Source organism: Heteronotia binoei, chromosome 4 (genome assembly GCF_032191835.1).
Source record: "Heteronotia binoei isolate CCM8104 ecotype False Entrance Well chromosome 4, APGP_CSIRO_Hbin_v1, whole genome shotgun sequence".
Taxonomy (NCBI): Eukaryota; Metazoa; Chordata; class Lepidosauria; order Squamata; family Gekkonidae; genus Heteronotia; species Heteronotia binoei.
Window position 1 is genome coordinate 104,472,672 of NC_083226.1, and position 21,642 is coordinate 104,494,313.

The following is a 21,642-nucleotide window of genomic DNA, read 5'->3' on the forward strand; positions in this document are numbered from 1 at the left end:
TTGTGGATAGACAAGATAAGCACAGTAAAGTTGTTCCTCTACAAAGTTATTGTTGGATTTTATAAACTGGACCTCTAAGTGTTTTTACAACAGGAGCATATTATCAAGATTCTATCAACTCAATTGATTATGTCTAATGATAATCTGGCACAATTCATGTGCTATAGACAGTGGGAGTAGTAGAATGAAATGGTCTAGGGGGAGATTAATGAATACTCCGTAGTAAGTATTTCTTAAAGTAGCTTTATAGGTACTGACAATTTTCAAATGTTGTCACATAGAGTCTTCCCAGTACTAAATAAGCTATTAATGTTGGATTTAAAACTAACCAGAAACATATTTAAGAAAGTATTTATTTTAGGATCCGGGAGCAATTTAATGATTATGAGTTTGAAAATTTTAAAAAGCTAGGGTTTTTTTTACTCTTTTCTATAATTGTGTTATAAATTAAGAGCAGACTGCATAACTTCCTTGAGTTATATTGCAAAAACCAGGCAAGTCCATATTACCATAGTTCGTAACTAGCCCAGGGCTCATGGTGGGAAGCCAAGATGCCTCTTCTGAAGCTTACAGCTTGTCTGTGAAAAATGTTAATGGAGTTCATTTTGTCTATAAAAGGATTCTAACTCACAATTGTGCACCAAACCTCATAGTATTCTGAGTTTTCTTGAATGTTATTAATGGAGAAGCCAACTACCATTATTTTTGTAATGACCCAAAATAAAGCATGAAGAATATGGTTCTATCCATCCTGTTCCCTTATGGGGGTGGGGATTATAGATTTGCATTGGCTTTCTAGTTATCCTGAAAAGGAACATAACTCAGTTTAGGGGGTGGGGGTTATAGATTTGCATTGGCTTTCTGGTTATCCTGAAAAGGAATATAACTCAGCTTAACACTCTTGCTGATCAGATAAACAATAATAAATCAAAAGAATGGTGCTTAACTCTCATACTGGATCTATTCACCTATCCAGCAATGATTTGAAAGAAATGGCCCTTTATCACAAATAATGTGAAATCTTGCAACAAAGGAAATCAGAATAAGAAAAAAAGATAGTCAATAAGGCTTTTTACAAAGGAATGGAAGTTGGACTGGTATTTCTCCTTTCATTACACAATGTGACTGGATTTTAAAAAAAGAAAATGTTCTATGGAGGATCAAAACAGAATGTTGTTCCAGTTATTCCATTTTAATATACAGCAACTGTGTGCTCATGGTTTTGTACCAAGGGGTAGTTATAACTTAGGCTATAAAAACATAGGGGAGTTATATTCTATTTCCAAACTAGTGGGGTTGCCTTTTTTAACATGCTGGCAGAGCAAAAATGACATTGCTTGTATAACATTGGCTTATCTCAGCTTGCTATGGCTGCGTGGGAGCTATAAAATGCCAAAACGTCTGTGTTTAACTCCCCTATGTTTTTATAGGCTAAGTGATCCTCCCACTTTTTAAATTTGCCAAGTGTCATGCACCATAACCAAACTGCAGAAATAAATACTGGCCAGAAAAATATTGCATTAATAGTTTAACTATGGCGCTGATTCAATGGTCTGACATTCATTAGTGTTTAGACTCTAACTGTAAGTAAAAATTAGTGAATGTTCAAAACATATAGTTAAATCCAGACAATCTATTCCAAATTTTAAACTAAAATTGCTTAAAATGAATCACCCATGAAGACTTATGTATGCTGGCATACAGCTTGCCTTTCAGACAGGGTGAAGTTACTTGTATAAATAGAATAATCAACAGTGCAGAATGCTCTAATCATTTTCCTCAAATGCGGCTTTGATGCAGACAGTGCAATCCTAAACAGAGGTACTCACTTCTAAGTCCATTTAAGTCAATGAGTTTAGAAGGGTATGTAACTGTGTTTAGGATTGCACTGACAGTCTGGTTCTTTAAAGTCATGAATGCCTCATACAGATTGCTACATGTGCCACAATGACTACAGGGGAGGGGGCCACAAATGCTTGTCAAAACCAGATCAGTTGCCACTCATTCCTAATACCTGTATTTCTAAGAAATTAACTTAATGGCAAACACCTTCCAGGGTGTTTGACATTAATGTACTTTTCCATGCAGTGACTCAGCAGGCTGTTCCTGTGGTGGAAGGATTGCAGAGCTATTGCAATCTTGCTACTGTTACTGGTTGTCATGGCCACAAATTCATATGCAGAATGAAGAACACAGAATCATTTTTTTTTAAAAAAAACCCACTGATTTCTCTCTGGGATCTCTTCATTACAAGGTTCACCTGCAGCAACCAGATGCAGAAAAATAGATCAATATCTGAAAGAAAACCCCCTCTATAATTGGCATTCTCACATAATGTAATAATATCCTGAATTACATATTGGAAATACTGCAGAGACAGAACAGTCTGATTCTCAAAGTAGTTAACCAATAGAAACCCATTTTCTTTTGTAACAGTAATTAATCATATTATGTTGTTCATAATATGTTTGTGTACCCACATGCACACAATATATCAGTTTATAAGGCTTAGTACCTTACAGCATTAAATATTATAATACAAAGATTCACTTCCCATAGCATCTCATCAGGTATGAGTCTTATTTTCAGATGCTATTAAATGTCCTGTCTTTTTCTTACCAAGGTATATATATTTTCAGTTAGAAATGCATATGTTGCTTTTATGAAAATTGTTGAATTTTCCAGGTTAACTGCAAATGTGCACATTCATCCAGTTAGTTATAAAAAGGATCTCTGGTTCATCATTAGTGATCACCTTTCTAGACATCTACAGATACTATTGCATTTAATTAGAAAAACAATCCTCATAGAAAAATTCTCTTTTAAATCTAATGTGTGGCATACATAAGATCTTATCATAAAATAATATGTGTAGTTTTGGGTTATACCACCAGGGGTCACACAATATTTACAAATCCAGTCTGAAAGACTTTAGCCAGAACTTCTTCAGTCAAGTAAAAATAAACGAGGCTTGAAGCACCTTCAAGTTAAGTGCCTGTGGACCAGAGTCCATTTTGCCAGACTCATGTGGCAAGTCCTCACTTGGTAGACATAGAGAGCTACAAAGATAAAAGTTGTAAACAGCAAGCAGCGAAACTAGACATCACATACTACATGACAAGCAAACTGGACTAATGGGACTGCTGATTTTTCTTTTGATGCCACAGCATTAGCGGCTTGTGAGACTGCTTACCAGCTATACCCAAACATCAGTTTCACAGTGAATTTTATGCTGAAAGCTGGAGGAACTATCTGTGGAACAGCAATATTTTATCATTCAACTTTAGCAGCTGATGCAAATGTGGAAAATGTTCAGAAGGAGACATTTCAGGACACAGTAGGTAACATACTTGGGTGATATCTAATGCAACAAGTAGCATTACCATGATTCAATCACCTTGCTTGTTAATGTTGTGAAAAATTATTTAAAAGTTGGACTGGTGAGTTGCTTACAGTTTGGCAAAATATGTGTTTTATACTGCTCACAATCTGAACAGGTGCTCTTCAGATCGTGATCCTTCTATGCAGATTTGATCTACCAGGTTAATCACATGCAATGATGACAGAGTGGCACAATTCATCTGCTGTAGGCAGTGGGGATGGCAGCATTGCTTACAATATTAATTTGCTACTCCAGCTTTCATTTTTCAAAAGATAAACTACTGAGATCAAGAGCCAAGCATCTTCCTTAATATCACAAAACTGAATGCAAGGCAGAGGTGAAATCTGCTCAAATGCACCATAGTGTCCTTTTGAGGCCTTTTGACTTTAATGTACATAGAAGGATGTAGCTCTGCTTAGGATTGCACTGTAAGCTGCCCAAATAATTTTCATTTTCAAAGCAGATCTACTCCTGATCAGTTTGGACTGGTGTACTAGCAGGAGTTGCCTGCTGCTGGTGTGGGGAAGGAACAGGCTGCTGGCATCAGTTAGATCTGCTAGCCAGTCAGCAGTCATGTAATTGCATGATGCTGGCTGACCCACTTCTCCCCACTGCTTTGTCCTGATGGCAGCTGTTAAAAGATGTGCTCTCCCTCCTGATTGCCCTTACCACAGCGGACAATTCTCATCAGGGAATCATCTATAGGCCACTGCTGTTCTGCACCCAGCATTTGCTGCCAGTGTGTCCAGCTCTGAATTGCTTCTCTCTACCAGACTGTTCCCTCCAAAAAGAAAACCAAATCTAGGTGATTTTTTTTAATTTTAAAAAGCAATGCTGCATATATTGTTTGTTCATACAATGCATAATAGTGGCTTTAAAAAGGGGTTAAAGAAAGTCAAAGAGGATAAGTGACAGCTAAATGAAACCTCCAGGTTCAGAGGCAGTGTATCTATATCAGATGCTAAGGACAGTCATCTGGGAAAAGCCTGTCCTAACTGTCAGGAAGTTCTTCCTACTGTTCAGCCGGAAAGTCTTCTGATTTAATTTCAACCTGCTGATTCTGGTCCAACCTTCTGGGGCAACAGAAAACAACTCAGCAGCATCCTTTATATGACAGCCCTTCAAGTACTTGAAGATGGTGATCATATCACCTCTGAGTCATCTCCTCTTCAGGCTAAACATACTCAGCTCCTTCAACCTTTCTTCATAGGACTGACGGCAAGAGCGTGTGCAGAGTGTAGGTAGACCACAACAGGAAGCTGCCTTAGCAATAGGAACGTCGATATGAAGAGCCAACATCAGTTTTTATAACAAACGGTGTATTATACAAAATATTTACAGCAGTGAGGATATATACATATGCAGTCCAGAGTAACAAAATGCTTCGCCAGTAATCCAAACACATTGAGAAAAAAACATTCTGGCACTCTGCTGACTAAATAGTGCAGCCCACCAATCAGCTAATTCTGCTGACTCATTGTGACTTGTCTGGACAGGTCCAGTTATTACTAGTTATTGCATCAGCCAGGTTAGTCCTGTGACTCCTGTCATGTGACACCTGTCATTCTGACAGTTCATGATCTACCATGCTTCACAGCAGGCCACCATATATTAACGACTTGGTTTCCAGACCCCTCACCATTTTCGTTGGCTACCTCTGGACACATTCCAGCTTGTCTATATCCTTAAAATGTGGTGCTCAAAACTGAACACAATCTTCTAGGTGAGGTCTAACCAGAGCAGAATAAAATGATACCATCACTTTGTGTGATCTGGACACTATACTTCTGTTGATATATCCCCAAATTGCATCTGTCTTTTTAGCCACCACATCACACTGATGACTCATTTTCAGTGTATGGTCCACTAAGACACCTAGATCCTTTTTGCACATACTACTGCCAAGACAAGTCTCCTCCATCCTATAATTATGCATTTGATTTTTCCCACCTAAGTGTAGAACTTTACATTTATTCCCATTAAAATTCACTTTATTTGTTAGCCCTGTTGTCCAGTTTATATGTGGCTTGGTTATTTGTCCTCTCTGCTTCCTGCACACAAATGACCCCCCCCCCCCCAATTTTTCTGACCTTTCTTAGTCTATAATCCATCTAGCTTGATCTCCATTTTCCCATCTCATTTTGGAACCACCTGTCAGGAGGAGCACTCCCCCGTAGTCTTCTTCCACTCAGGTAGTCTGATCCTAATGTCTCTTTTGGTTCACCAGGAAGGAGCTTAAGTGTGTGCAATGAAGAATGGCCACTACTGTCCAGTCAGAAGCCATCAACTAATGCTCAGTGGGCCTGTGTGCTTCTGCCTCGCAGTTCTCTAACATGCCTAACTGTTAGCAGCAAATCTTTTTTGCATTCCTGCACTGGGACGTTGGAGAAAATAAAATGTATTAAATCATGCCAGTTATGTGTTGGGACATTGATTTCCTGGGGTTTTTTTTAACCCTTTTCCAAAAATGACAGTTGTCATTTGTTGTGTACATTGAATAAGAAATCACAACATAAGGTCCTGCTTCAAAATGGCTGCGGTCAGAACTCAGTGCTTGGCTGATTAAATAGATCTTGCATAAGCACCTTTGTTAAAAGCAAATGAAGGGTATAAGTTGGACATTAGCCAAGAGCATGGAGGAGCTCATTTTCTGCAAGGTGCACAGGTTTCCTTAGTAATCATTGGGCTTGTATGGCTAGGTTCCCGTGCCTTTTGTTCTTCAAGTGCAAATCAATATCCTTAACAGAATGAGGAAACAAAAACTGTAGCAATCTTTGAAGAATTTCCTGAATATTTTTTCCTCTGATGGTTTATTTCTTCAATATGCTGGGCTGGCCAGGCTTTTCATAGTTATTTGATGTACTCAACTCTTTTCATTTATATAATTAAAACTTGCCAAATTATATGCGTAACTCTTCATTTGTTTCGATTTCTAAAGAACTATGGAATCCCCTTGTGAATAACCAATATTTCCTTCTCCTTTCTCTTGACTTAATTGCATATTTACTTCCAAGACCCCAAGGATGCACAAGAGCTGACCAACATATCTCTGCTCCTGGCTGAACTGCAAAGAATTCTAATTACCTTGAGTTCTTTACTAATGCTTTCTATTCAGTGCATTTTGTATTATGATTATCACTTTTTCTAAATAGATAAAACTGAAGGGTGGATAATTAGGACCAGCTTTTCTCGCTTTATCCAAAATTACTATCAACCATAGCTTGGGGGGAAGAAAAAGCCAAAAGCATGTGATACTAAAATTCTACCTATTTTTTCTTAATTCATAGGCTTCTCATTGTATACCTGGCTGGGTGGGGTAGAGAGCTAGTTAAAGAAAAAGATTGTGAAGACTGAGTCAGAGCCATTTAAGACTCTGAAGGAGAATGTTCTGGTGTTTTCAAAAGGAGGCTTTTCAGCAAACTGGCCAGTTTGTAAAGGCCAGCCTGCTCTTGCTTCTGCCTGTGATAACAGTGGGGCTATTAAGAGAGCAAAGGATAAATGCTAATGGGCCAGCTGGTGCTATACTGCCCTCTGTTTCTCAAGCCCTTGAGTTAATATCCCTGCTGAGTGCCAAGTTAATGCAGTCAGAGGGCTGTGGTAACTCTCTTGCATATCTGAACATCAGCCAGAAAGGAATGCTCAAGGGGTAGGATATGGACTGGAATGGATTTTGCTTTAAATTACCCAGGGCTCCTGTTAGAGAGCTTTCTGTCATCCTGGTTTGCTGGAGGGTGCTACAGAGATTGTACTCAATTTAGAAAACCTTGAGGAATAATTTATTGCGCAGCTCAATTAAATATATTATGGAGACTAAGCTCCATTAATAGTAATTGAATCACCACCCTGATATTTTTAGCTGTCTCTTCTATAATATGTCTGAAATCTTTTTCTGCTCTGTTACTTTTTATGGAGAGATTCTGAGCTATGCCAAGAATGGCAGCTCTTGAAATAAGAAAAATAAAAATAGGCATATAAGGAGAGGCTGTAATTGTGCAGCTGAAATGTGTAGGTGGATATCATCTTTCATTTACTAGCAGCACTGCTAGGAGGACTGGCGACATTCAAAAGCATCAGATATATCTGAGTTTGAGAAGACTTTCCTTTGTCTGCTAAGCATCAGTACAATACAGGATAGTGCATCTGCTGACAGCTTTCTGATCCCAGTTCTTGGTGGCAAAATCAGTTTCATATCACTGGATGCACAGGAAGAAAGTGTATCAAAGGCACTATTTTCTCAAATGTTGCTAAATAATAAGAATATTACTATGAAAAAGGGTTCTCTTGTTTTGGGATTCTCATCTCAGTGAAGAATTTGAACAGTGAGGCAATTTGAAAAATGTGGCAGTATTTTCAGTCACAGCCTACATTTGTTGGATGTGGTAATGAAGTGAAGTGTGTGTGTGTGTGTGGGGGGGAAGTCTCTGGTTCAGCTATTCCTTAGCATTTTGCCTTAGCAGCATAAGAAACATAAAACTGACATATAACAACCTAGTGATACCAACCCTTAGGAGCAGAATAGCTGCCAGCACAGGGGAGATGAAGATGTGGACCAGGTACTGGCAAAGATGAACCGGATATAGGGAAAGAAAGATGTCATGTAATCGTACAGGACTGTGCAGGTTTGCCACCCATAGAACATCCTGTCCAGGGGTCTGTCCCTCCTCACACACATCTTCCTTTCCCTCTTCCTTCCCTGCTTCCTTCAGGCCAGGAACAGGCAAGGTCCTTAAGAGACTGCTACCACTTTGGTTCTAGGGCTTTACTAAAAAGGGCCCAGAGCACCCACTGTGCCCACAAGCAGCTCTCTCTTTAGTCAGGGTGTGCCCTGATGCATGGCCGAATTTAAGTCCTGAAGAAATCAAGCAAAGTAAATTACCGTAAATAAATAATATAACAAGTAGGTAAATAGAAAAATTATAAAAGGGCAGAATGAATAAAAGTAAAACTCACAAACAACAAAGTTCCCTGACACCTGTCTTATTTTAGTTCTTACTGTATCGCACTACTTGATCCTGGTAGGCCAGACTCACCCCACCATGGGCAAGGGATCAACTTATGGTTGCCAGGAAATATCTCGGGACTTTGGGGGTGGAGCTAGGAGACTTTCCCATTCGCTAAAAATAATAAAAATTCCCCTGAATACAGTCTTGATTTCCTCCTCCTCTTTTTTTGCATTAAAATGGTTCCACAGCAGCTGCACTTCCACTAAAATGAAAGTGAACACACACTCTCTCTCCCCCTTTCTCTCCCCCCCCCCCCTTACACACATGAACACACACACACCGCACAGTCACAAAGCAGCCAAAATAAGCAGTTTGCATGACCACACTTTTGTGATCTCCCTGGGGCAATGGTATAGATAGCTTTACACACTGGAGTTGCTGAATGTAACAATGTGCTCTATTTCAATCAGCTTAAGGAGAGAGGGATATAGGAGATGGAGTTTTCCTCTATCTCAAAATCAGATTTTAGTTAATCTGTTTCACTATACAAGCAGCTTCTGAAAGGAATGCAAAATGAACAGAGGGACTGTGCTTTCTCTCTTGCTCTCTCACACACATGGCTCTGCCTTCTCTCCCCGCCTCATGAGCTTCAGTCTCACTGAGATTTAAAGGCACACACACACCCCTTCCAAAACACAAGCAGTTTGTTAGAAGTGGGGAGGAGCCTGCAAAACTGGGGAATCCCCAGCCTAGTGACTGGCAAGCCTAGTGGGGTATAATGCCAGATAGTCCGCTTTCTGAAGTGGCCATTTTCTCCAGGTGAACTGATCACCTTGAGATCAGTTGTAATCCCAGGATGTCTAGCCACCACCTGTAGGTTGGCAACCCTAACTCAGGCCTTTGTGGAAGAGGCTTCCATTGAGGCCCACAGGCAGCTTCAGCTTTAGCCCTCGAATCATGACAGAAGGGTTATAGCAGTTTTTCCAAATTCATACTACTTACCATTCTTGCATACTTGCAATATTTGCATCTTTGCTGTATGTCTCATTCTAAGGAATCACACCTATAGCAGAAGCAGGGTTGCTGGCCTCCAGGTGGGGCCTGGAGTTTTTCCAGAATTACAAATGATATCAGCACTACAGAGATTAGTTTCCTGGGAGAACACAGCTGCTGTGAAGGATGGATGCTATGGCAATAGACCCTGCTGAGCACCATTTCTTTCTCAGACCATGCCCTCACTGGGCTCCAGCACAAAATTTCCAACCTGGAGTTGGCAACCTCAAGCAGTAGTTAAGTGAAAATGTGATGTTGGAAGCTACAATGCATGTCCAGGGTGTAGATCCTGGGCATACTAAAAACCAAACCAGCTGCTTAAGTTGCCAGGATTAAAAAAAAAAAAAATTAGAGTTGAAGCACCCACATGATTCAAGAGCAGGGTCCCTTGCAGTGTCACCAAATATGCTTAGTTGCATCCTGGCATCCTGTGCACAATTACAAAGGATCCTGGGGCACCTCTCTCTGACTGCAGTGCGGCTGTTGACCCAGCAACATGTATTCGGCCTAAGTTACTTTCCCATTGACTATGTTCTCAGAACTATTTCATTGATAGAAGGAAATTAGATGTCTGAAAGGATAATGCTTGGAGAACCCAGTCTTCGTAGGTGAAAACATTGAAACAAAACATTATGCAGAAAATTATCAATTTACTTAGTATTCACAAGGTCTTATTAATGGATTTAATTTTTCTTCCTAGTCACTCACTAGAACTGGCACACTGGTTGCATTAAATTCTGGATCAAAGAAATCCCAAATTAAGCCATTTCTTTGGCACAGTTTGCTTGTTTGGGTTTGTGTACATAACAGCTGCTCTGAGATAGATGAAGTACTCAAGCATGTCCTATTCTATAAGGAACAGCTTCATCAGAAGGACTGGTAAGGACAATCTTATAACTTGATGCAAGCTTTATGGAAATAACCTTTGTGCTTAAATGTTACATAACCTTTATATCGAAATGTTAATAACCTTGAAGATGCATGTCAAACAGATTTATAATTTGTATGCCAGAAGGAGAAGCAATTTATGTATTTTGCATTGCTTCACTTTATCAATAAGTTGTTTCTGCTATTTTGGTTAGAAACATATGCATATATTGTACCTATTAGCCTTTATTACATTATGTTTGTTGTTGATAGGAACCTCATTTCACCATTTTAAGGTGCAGTAATTTCCACAGAATTAAACAACTGTAGTGAAGCATACCATCCTTCAGGGGACAGATACTTGACTTCAGTTTCTGGTACTCATTATATGCAAAGTATAGTGCAAAATAGTTATTATAATAATTCAAAATACAATAATACAAAGTAAATCTAATACAAAATAATTTAAAATGACTACAATTTATTTTGTATTATATGATTTATTTTGCTCTAGAAAACTTATTTTTAATGCATTTTGTTAGCTTAAGTCTCAGCCAGACAACATTGGCTTTTTCTTGTGGGTTGTATTTACTGCATTTGTATAGAATGTTTAATATTAAGTTGTCTTACTAGAAAAAGAATTTTGTATTAAAGACAAATTACATAAAGTTTCATAACAGCCAATGATCAGTGCCAAGGATTTGGTGTAAAAATGAGATCAAGATCTTCTCAAGATCTTACAGATGTTTGGTTTGCCTAAGCCTATTGGAGAATAGAATAATAGAGAAGAGATAAAAATTGGAATTAATTTATCTGTATTATGTATGGATTATCCCTTGGATTTGAAGTTGACTGTGGTAGAAGACTAAGGTCCAAGCTCGGAGCTCTCCCAGGTATTTTTGTTGACAAACAACTGGTGAAAGCCTCCCTAATTCTGATCAGGGGCATGGTGTGAAGGGAGAGGACCACCTTACGGTGGTTGACCTCCTTTCTCCAAGATCAGGGACAAAGGGTGGTGATAGGGGAGGAGTCATCCCAGAGGCACTCACTCACATGTGGTGTGCCTCAGGGTGCGGTTCTGTCCCTGATGTTATTTAACATCTATATGCACCCCCTTGCCCAGATTGTCAGGAGGTATGGACTGGGTTGTCACCAATACGCAGACAATACCTAGCTCTATTGATGGGTGGCCAGTCCGACTGTACCCCGGAAAATCTGGACCTGGCTCTTCAAGACGTAGCATCCTGGCTCAGGCTGAGTCAGCTGAAATTGAATCCGACGAAGACGGAGGTTCTCTATCTAAGCCGGGGTGGTCCAAGGGAAGGGGTCCAGCTGCTGGCTCTAGATGGGGTGCCATTGATACCGGCTCTTAAGGTCAAGAGCTTGGGCGTGCTCCTTGAGTCCTCCCTTACAATGGAGGCCCAGGTAGCAGCTACTATTAGATCCGCCTTTTTCATCTTCGGCGGGTTTGGGCAGCTGGCTCCTTTTCTGGAGCACAATGACTTAGCAATGGTGATCCATGCTATGGTCACATCAAGAATAGATCACTGTAATGCTCTCTACATGGGGCTACCCTTGATGCTGACTCGGAAACTACAGTTAGTGCAGAACGCTGCAGCACGGCTGTTAATGAGGCTCCCTAGATGGGAGCACATTCAGCCAGTGCTGAAAGAGCTGCACTGGCTACCTATTGTGTTCCGAATCTGTTTCAAGGTGTTGGTATTGACCTTTAAAGCCCTTTATGGTCAGGGACCTGTTTATTTGTGGGACTGCCTTTCCCCATATATCCCCCAGAGAGTACTGCATTCAGGGACAAAAAATCTGCTGTCCACCCCTGGACCAAAGGAGGCCAGGTTGCGTTTGACATGAGCCAAGGCCTTCTTGGTGGCAGCACCAGAGTTATGGAATGCTCTCCCGGAGGCCATAAGGGCCCAGTGGGATCTTCCTACATTCCGCAGGGCCTGTAAGACCAAATTGTTTGACAGGCCTTTGATGCTTAAACTGAGAGAGAGCTGCCACCTGACATCAGCTAGAGTTCCTGGTGACCAACCATCTGAAAAGTAGAACCGCCAACATAGTAATGGTACAGCACCGTGGAATAGTTTTTAAATTTTAATTGTATTAATGTTTTATAGATTTTATTGACTTATAGTTTTAAATTTTGTAAACGACTGTTGTAAGCCACCCTGAGTCCGCTTGCGGAGAGGGCAGGATAAAAGTCTAATGTAAATAACTAAATATAAATAAATAAATGCCACCCCCCTCGCAGCTATGTCTTGCCTCACTGAAAGACACATACAAGTTACCTGTATTCCTCTTTTATAGGACACATGACAGTTTGTGAATGCTGTTTGTCAGGAAAACAGATCGAGAAATAAAGGGATAACATTTCACTGACATGCACACACGCATATGTGCCCCCCCCCCATGTGGATCTGTGAAGAATTGCTGTAGAGGGAAAATCCCTTCCCCCCCAACCACTCCTTGTTCCACTTCCTTCTCTCCCCCCCGCCCAATATCTATGGGGCTAACTCTGGCTTGGGATATTCCCAGACATCTGGGGACAGCGGCTTATGAGAGCAAAGTTTGGTCAGGGGAAGAAGCTCAGTGGAGGTGTGATGCCATACAACCCAACATCTAAAGTTACAATTTTCTCCAGGGGAACTGATATATGTAGTCTGGAGATCAGCTGTAGTTCCAGGAGTACTCTTGGTTCTATCTGGAGGTTGACAACAACCCTACTATTAACTGCCTTCAGCTTCTTGCTTGCCTGCCTACTTTGGCTGCTCTCCATATCTCTCTTCCTCTAGGCCCACTCCTTCAAACTATCTACCTGTGTGTCCATTCATTCATTTGCTCACTTGCTTTGCCTCCTTTCCTGCCTGCCTTCCCTCTTGCCCTTCCTTCTGCCCACTTCAGATTCCTCCCTCTCCAGACTGCCTCCCAGCTTCTCCACTCCTAGTTAGTAAAGGGTGAAGGAAAAGCAGGTAGGGAACTGGAGTACACTCCCTCTCCTTATCTGCTTCCATGTTTTTGCATGGCATGTTGAATTGCTGTACTTTTTTTTTTGCAAGACTAATACCGCTCGCTCCCTTCGGTTTGAAAACACTGATAATCTTCTTCATGGTCTCTGTGCTTCACACCTATGGGATAAGTCGCCTGTGCCGATCTCAATCGGTACATTGAAAAGCCCAGGATTTTCGCGCCCCGCTAACAGTCCGCACACACAGAGCCCCTACTGCAAATGCCGACTGGGCGGGGCATGAATATCTCGCCAGTTCTCGTCTGACCACCTTGTCGAACAGTCCATTTTCTTGTGGCTCCGGTCGGTACTTGCCTTTATTAGACTCTTGTTTGCAATTTTTTTGTTTTTCCCAGTTCTTGTTCCTAAAAGAAAAAAAAAAGATAGTTTGTAGTTAGTTAGTTTACCCCTTCGGGGTATCCCCCCTCCCTACGCTTTTGGCCTATGGAAAAGTGTTGGGGGTTCTTGAAACTCTGTACGTGTTACGGCAATAAGATCGCCCCTCCAGACGGACATTCATTTTGCCCCATCTGCCTCAGAGAAGGCCATCGTGTAGACTTGTGCCAGCACTGTGCCAAGTTCTTGAAACACCAAAAAGAACTGAGTGGTGCATCTTTCGGCCACAGTGATGGAATCAGCATGTATTCCTAACAAAGGGTCCTCCATTTCCTCGGCATCTGCCGCGTTGTCAACTTCTGCTTCGGCATCAGCATCGGCATCAATTGCGACCCGGCAACGGATAGAGACTTAATGAGTCAGCTGCCTTTCGACACCATTTGCCCCCCTAAACGTGCGGACTTGGTATCCAGGTCGGAATCCTTGACACCTGCCAAAAAAAGAAGGGAGAATAAGGGGCCTAAACCTGACAGACTGAAGAAGCACAAGAAGGACAAAGCGCGCCCTGATCAGCCGCTCTCCCTCACCGACTACGAAGGGCTTGGCATCGGCCTCAATGGGGACATCCACTCTCCTGCATGCTACACCATCACATCGAAGGAGCCCCCTGACGCCAAAGCACCTCATGCCCCTGTCGAGCCCCGATCATGAGATCGAGCTCACACAGCGGTCTGCATCCTCCGGGTCCTGAGGCGCCAGTGACAGGGACTTGCAATCAGAACATGAGGGTCTCCAACAATCGTTGCAGAATAAAGCGCCGAAGGGTCAACCTATCGATCGCTATGTTGACCAATAAATCTTCTGATGACCGCTACCACCCCTGCAATGGGATCAACGCCAATGGGCATATTTGTACGGAGGATACCCGTTCAATCCATCGTATCTCTAGTACCTGCCAGGGGAGCCGCATGAGTGTGACCAGTAATCAGAAGTCTCTTGTAGGTCGCGTATTTCTTACTGCTCCCTGCCTCGACACAAAGCATCGGCTTTGGTATCAAAACCACCACTGATATCTGTTATTAGAGAAAAGGTGACTCTCCACCCGAATAAACAGTCAGAGACATCTTCCCAGTCACCACGGAGTAACAGGCTGCTAACACCTCACCTGTCCGACCACTCTGATAACGGGGGAACTTCTTCCAAGGCTAACTCCAAGGTTGATGAATCAGTGGAGAAATCACCGACTGAACCTTCTCCCAACCCTCAGATTTCTGATGACCTCTCGATCTCTTCCTCCGAGAACTTAAAGTCATACGGTGACTTGGTGAAGAGGATGGCCCAAACACTCTTGCCTATTGTTCAGCCTCTGAGGACTTAAAGTCATATGGTGACTTGGTGAAGAGGATGGCCCAGATACTCTTGCCTATTGTTCAACCTCAACCTGTAGTCGATGACACGGTGTTCGACATCATGCAGCGTGACACATCTACTGCTGTGGCTCTACCGATCACCAAGGTAGTTCTTCAAACCATCAAAGAACCATGGACTAAGCCAGCTTCTACCCCGGTTTCTTCACACAGGCTCGACCACATGTACTGGACTCAGGAAAAGGGAGCTGAATTTCTCTTTACTCACCCTCGACCTAATTACTTAGTGGTCTTGTCGTCCTCAAAATCCAGAAATGTGCACTCTACCCCCTCTGACAAGGAGGATAAGAAAATTGACAACGTAGACAGGAAGTTTTACTCTGCCGGGGCCCTGGGAATCAAGATCTCTAACTATGCATCTTGCATGGTTAGATACTAGGGGTGTGCATTCTGTTCGGCTGAACTGAACAGACCGTTGAATACCCCCTGATTCGGAAGTATATGGCGCCATATACATCCAAATCCAATTGGAAGGCATTATACAGGAGCTGTATCCCTGTATACTTCCGAATCAATATTTGGAAGTATACGGAACTCCATGTAAAAGGCGGGAAAGGGACTTCTGCAGCCTCAGGGAACCTGCTTGCCTCTTTTCCTGCCTTTGGAAGCCTTTTCCTGCCTCTCCTATAGCCTCCCTGGGCTCAGGGAGGGAGGGTGAGGGAGAGAAGAGCCCCAGCAGCCAATCCAAAGCATGCATTTGCAAAATGCATTGCAAATGCATGCTTTGCAGGGCTGTTGTATAGCTGATGGCTGGGCTAATCTCCCAGCCATCAGCAACATTGTTGTTCTTTTGTTTACTTGGGTATCCAAGTAAACACTGTTTTCTGGCCAATCACAGAGCAGTGGTATTTTTTGAAACTGCTCTGTGTAGGGCCAGAGAACCTTTTTAAGGAGTCTGTCTGTCTGGACTCCATTCCATTGCTGTTGTGTTGGTGTGTGAGAGAGATTGTGCTCCGCTGGCCCTTGGCCTCAGCTGCTGCTGCTCTCTCTTAGCCTTGCCTAACCTGCCTGGTGAAGACATCTAAGGTAAGACAGTCTTGAGGTTCTTGTTTTTATTTTCATTAGGATAAAAGTAAAAGGACTTTTTAAGACTCAGTCCCTTTACTTATCCAGATTTCGGTGGGTAGCTTATTTGGGGTTAGGGGGTTCTGCTGGGGGTGGGGGCCTGGGGTGGGAGGGTTGCCAATTTGCCTATATCTTACTTTAGTCAGAGGACTTTTAAAAGTGCAGTGTCCTTTTACTTTTCCTGATTTGGGTGGCTTGGATTTCTTGGGGTTAGGGTGAAGGTTTTTTTGGGGGGAGGGGTTTGTTAAGTTCCTGTATTGTTAAAAGTCAAGTCTTTTACTGTTTTAAAGGGATTCTGTGTTTGATTTGTTGCTGCTGTGTTGTGCTGCTGTTATTCCTTTTATCTTCTGGTTCTTTGGGAGGGGCGGGCTGTTTGGCCTAATTTTTATTGTTAAAAATTTCAGTTTTTTAGCAGTTGAGTTTGTTGGCCTTTTCTCAGTTGGATTTGTTTGGATCTGTTGTTCTTGGTTTTGCATTATGTCCTGTTGTCTCTTTTCCTGGTTCTGGTTTGTGGGTGGGGGGGGGGGTGGCATTGACTGATTTGGCCTGAGATTTTTTATTATTAAGAAGTTCAGTTTTTTGAGTTTGTTGGCCTTTTCTCAGTTGGATTTGTTTGGATCTGTTGCTGTTGGTTTTGTATCCTGTTCTGTTGTCCCTTTTCCTGGTTTTGGTTTTTTTTTGTTTGGGGGGGGTGTTGACTGATTTGGCCTGAGATTTTTTATTATTAAGAAGTTCAGTTTTTTGAGTTTGTTGGCTTTTTCTCAGTTGGATTTGTTTGGATCTGTTGCTGTTGGTTTTGCATCCTGTCCTGCTGTCCCTTTTACTGGTTCTGTTTTTTTTTGGGGGGGGGGTTAAAAGTTTAGTTTCTTTCTGTCATGTTTTGGTTTTTTTAATTACCTCTGGTTGGTGTGAGGGGCTTGGTGTGTGGGCTGTGTGGGATGGGTCACTCATGTTTTTATAGAGCTATTTTTGGCGTCTGAGGGTGCTTTCGGTTTGGCTAGGGCCACTAAATAGGCTGCCCCACTAATAAGGGTGTTTTTAGGGATTGTGTTTTATGAAATTTAAATAAAAATTAATCCCGTTTAGGGCTTTATCTTCTTTCAAAATTCAACTAGGCCAGATAGGGGCAATTTAAAAAGATTTTTAGGCTTCTCATAAAAGGCAGCGTGACTACTAAGCCACATCAGGCTTCCTTTTAAAGAGACTATGGTTGCAGTGAATCTTGCTTTCAGCCACTGAAAGCCGGTGCATCCTTAGATTTCCATAGGGTAAACTGCAGCTTCTCTTTAGTTATAGGGGACACCTGGTTTCTAGTTTGCAAGGAAATCCAGTTTGTCCCAGGATCTAGTTAGGAGAAGTTTAACTAGGAGGATATAACAAGGATTGCCTTCATCTCAAGGTAGCCTTTTAAAAACTGTAGCCAGGTAGAGGCAGGATCACCTAGTCTCCTAAACTTTACCAGATTACTACTACCCCAACCCAAGGAAGGACAGGTTAGGGACCAAAAACAACAACAAGTTTTGGTGGGAGGGTTTTTAAAAAGAAGTCAGGGCACCTGTTGGTTCAGGGTACAGTGTAGTGAGTTAGGTTTGTAAAAAAACCCACTCTCAGTTCAGGTTGTGTGAGACTGGCCAAGGGTGACATGAGTGACAGGCAGCAGAAGAGGGGCCAAGGAGAAGACTAGAGGGGTGGAGGGGAGGGGGAAGATCCAGTTCCCACCCACTACCTGTGTGTAGGGCCAATCCTCAGCCGCCTTCCAGCACTCTGATCTCTGGCCGGATTGTTATGAAGAAGGCCCGCCTTGGGCCCTTCATTGAGGCTGTTGCTGGGGCATCCCCAGCACAGATGCCATTAGGTGCTGGCACTGGGCAGGGGTCTGCTGCTCAGGCGCTCAGAGCAAGAGCAGCCCTCCTTGGAGATGAGCTTTGGGGACAGTTTTCTGTCAAAAACGATCACCCCAAGGAGGGTGCAGAGTATTGTGCAGGAGCTGGAGGAGAAGCTGGTTGAGGAGGACCAGCCCCCTTCGGTTCTTTCGGGCACCAGCAGTCCACCAGGGGATGGCCAGGAGGGGAGGCCACATGGGGTGGACACACGAGGTGCCTCCATCTCCGCCCACTTCCCCCCGGCGGCCAGCCCCTCCTGCCACCCCAAGACACGATATGTCTGCCCTGAGCACCACACAGGAGGTGGCTTTAGATACCCAAGCTGCCGGTCAGCTTGGGCATCCATACACCTCCAAAGTCTGGAAGCATTTCCGACTTATGGAAGATCCACGCTGTGCAGGGCCCAGATCAGTTGTGGGTGGAACCCTGCCCAACTGATTTCGGGGGGGAATGCGGAACCACCTGCGGAAGCACCACCAGGCGGTGCTTCTTAAGGGGGAGAAGCAGGCTGGGGCTGGGGTGCCCAGGCGGCCAACACCACCCAGCCAGGAGGTCCGTCCCACCACGACTACCTCCAGAGCTCTCCAGGAGAGTTCCGTGACAGGGCAGGGACGCCAGCCATCTCTGCCTGAGGTGTTTGGTTGGGGTGGCACCTGTGTGCCAAGAGGGGGAATCAGGTATGGCAGGAGGGTGATCGCCTGGAACCTTGCCAGGTCGGTTGCCCATGGACTTCCATTTTCAGTAGTCAAGAATCCTGGGGTGCTAGGGTTGCTCGAGTACCTGGTGCCCTGGTACAAAGTTCCTGCTAGAACCACCATTAGCAGGACCATTGTGCCATCTGTTTTCAGGGCGACCAGATCTGTCGTGAAGGAGCATTTGTCCGGTGGTGCCGGGGGGGACTGTTCATTTCACCTCAGATATCTGGGGCTCCCAACATGCATTCGAGGGTTATCTCTCCCTGACTGCACATTGGTGGCAACCCAGTGAGCTGCAGGGTGGGGGTGGCAGTAGCAGCAGCAGCAGCAGGCAGGGTCAGGGCCGCCAGACCAGCTATCGCTGGGCTTTGCTGCATGCCGAAGCAGTCGACGTGCCGCCCACGGCGGTCACTCTCGGAGCCATCCTTTCACGGCAGTTAGAAATCTGGGTAGGCAGGGACGTCGCCACGGGCTTTGTGGTGACAGATGGTGGCTCCAACATCAAGGCGGCTGTCCAGCGTCAGGCCTAAAATGCCTTCCTTGCGTGGCCCACCTCCACGTTGTGGTTAAGGACGCATTGGGCCAGACGAAAAGCCAGGATCGTCGGTATCTAGTCGCGACCCATGAGTACCGACTTCTGCTCCAGAAGTGTCAGCACATCACTTCTCACGCAGCAATACAGATTCACATCTGCTCTGCCACCTTTTTGATTTTAAGCGCCAGCAGCCTGGTTTCATCTGGGGACAAGTGGAGACCATCTCTTTTGTACAGCTCCCGCTTGTTCCAGAAAGCATCCCAGTGCCTAACAAACTTAAACCCTTCCTCCTTACACCATCGTCTCATCCACACATTGAGACTTTTAATTTGTGCCTGTCTCTCCTGCCCTGCAGGTGGAACAGGTAGCACTTCTGAGAAGGCTACCTTGGAGGTCCTGGCCTTAAGTTTCCTGCCTAGCAGCCTAAATTTTTCCTCCAGGACCTCACGACTGCATTTCCCCACATCGTTGGTGCCAACATGCACCACGACCACAGGCTCCTCCCCAGCACTGTCTATCAGCCTATCTACTACACGCGTAATGTCCGCTACCTTCGCACCAGGCAGGCAAGTCACCATACGGTCAGTACGCGGTTTCGCCACCCAGCTGTCTACTTGCCTAAGGATCGAATCACCAACTACCAACCCCCCCCTCTCCCCCTGCTCAGGGATGGTTCCTTGGCGCGAAAGGATTTCCGCTCACCAACCGAAGAAGAGGTCCCTTCTGAGGGTGCATTCCCCTTATCCTCAGCACGGTGCCCTGTTCCCTCTCAACCCTCACGCTCTCTGGCAGCAACGGGGCTGCTACGTTCAGAGCGGGGCTCAACTAATACGCCCCCGAGAGTCTTCCCCAAGTGCCTAACTGACCGTCTCTGCTTTTCCAGGGCAGTCACCTCGGCCTCAAGGGTACAAACTCGTTCCCTGAGGACCAGGAGCTCCTTGCATCGAGCACACACCCAAGACTTCTATCCTTTGGGCAGATAGTCATACATGTGACACTCAGTGCAAAACACTGGAAAGCCCCCAACCCCCTGCTGGCATTCTATCTTCATGTTATATATATATATATATATATATATATATATATTTTAAAATATACAGTCCTCTTTAAATGCTGTTTGTTTAAGTGTTTCCCCTTCTGGAGGGTCAACTTACCTTACCTTAACTTACCTTATTGGGAACTTACCTTATTGGGAGAACAAGGAAATCAGAGATCTGGGTTCCTGGTCCTTAGAGAGCCCCTAGGCCAAGAGCCCTTTGGCAAGGCGCAGCTTAAAATGCAAAGAGGGTGGAGCAGAGGCACTCCTCAGCAATCAGCAGCAATCACTCTCAATCTCTTTCACCCTAGCCCAGTCAACCAAACAAAGAGCAGTTCCCCAGCTATCATACCTCAGAATTTTAGGCAGCCCCACAAACCTCAGAATGAAGTCCTTCAAAACTCAGAAATTCTCAGCAATTTCTCCAGCTGTCTCAGCTATCAGAGCTGCTCTGCTCCTCTCAGACCTCTGTGAGATGCTGCTGGAAGACAGCAATGTTACCCTACTGAAGCAAATCCTTTGTCTGCAGGCCACCTAAGATTTTACATTTACGTCAGTATCTTCCCTTAAAAGTTGTCTAAGGTCTGAATTAAATACCACATGAATAGCACTTATCTGTGTATCATGCTGACACTATCCTGTTTAAATGTGCTTACCTTCCAAGCTGGCCTGTAAATATGATTTGTTAGTATGCTAGTAATCTGTGGCTCAGGTGGCTGTGCCTCTGGCATAGTAACAGCATCTATTGTAAAGGCTTGTGCACTCTCTAAGTAAGGTATGGTGATCACATGGAATGCTTACATAAGCAAATACTTTTTGTACTTCTGTTGTGCTTAAACTGGGCTTACTTCTAGTCATTCTTTGAACACTGTGAAATAAATCCAAAAGACGTTAGCATATTCTGACACACATTGGTCCCAGTATGGAACTAATTACTTCTGATTCCAAAATAGTTTTTCTACTTGAAAAAAACACCACTGATTATTTTATTTTATATACCAATGTTTATCATTCTATTTTTAAAAAATCTAGGCTGGAATCAGTACTGGGCTTGATGGTCCTTGGAGAAGCTGCCAAATTAAACATGTCCTGCTTGAAAGTTTTAATGGATCTAGTGAGAGATTTTATTTCAGGTGCTATGCCTCTTCAGAAGCAGGTAAGCACCAAGCTAATTTAGGTGTAGGAGGGAAATGTGTTTGTGGAAAACACTAAACTGGATAGAAGCAAAGCATTTATTTTCTTTACTGTTTGTCCCTGAAGTTTATGTTGGTCTCAGTATCCCAGATTGGAAGAATGAATAAACACACCAGTTCTTGAAGTGTAATTCTTCCACATTTTAAAACATCTTGAGTGGCTTATGGGTGGAGAGCTCTCTGTGCCCCCCCACCCCAGTTGTGA

General features: G+C 43.7%; 1 protein-coding gene across 1 annotated transcript in view; it reads left to right on the forward strand.

Moving 5' to 3' along the window:
* TMEM232 (transmembrane protein 232) overlaps positions 1 to 21,642 on the forward strand; it is a 143,703-nt gene that overhangs the window by 51,545 nt on the left and 70,516 nt on the right. The window contains exons 6-8 of the mRNA XM_060236564.1: positions 3,168 to 3,337; positions 10,079 to 10,257; positions 21,277 to 21,400. Of these exons, the coding sequence (XP_060092547.1) occupies positions 3,168 to 3,337; positions 10,079 to 10,257; positions 21,277 to 21,400 (473 nt within the window). The remainder of the gene's footprint in view (positions 1 to 3,167; positions 3,338 to 10,078; positions 10,258 to 21,276; positions 21,401 to 21,642) is intronic.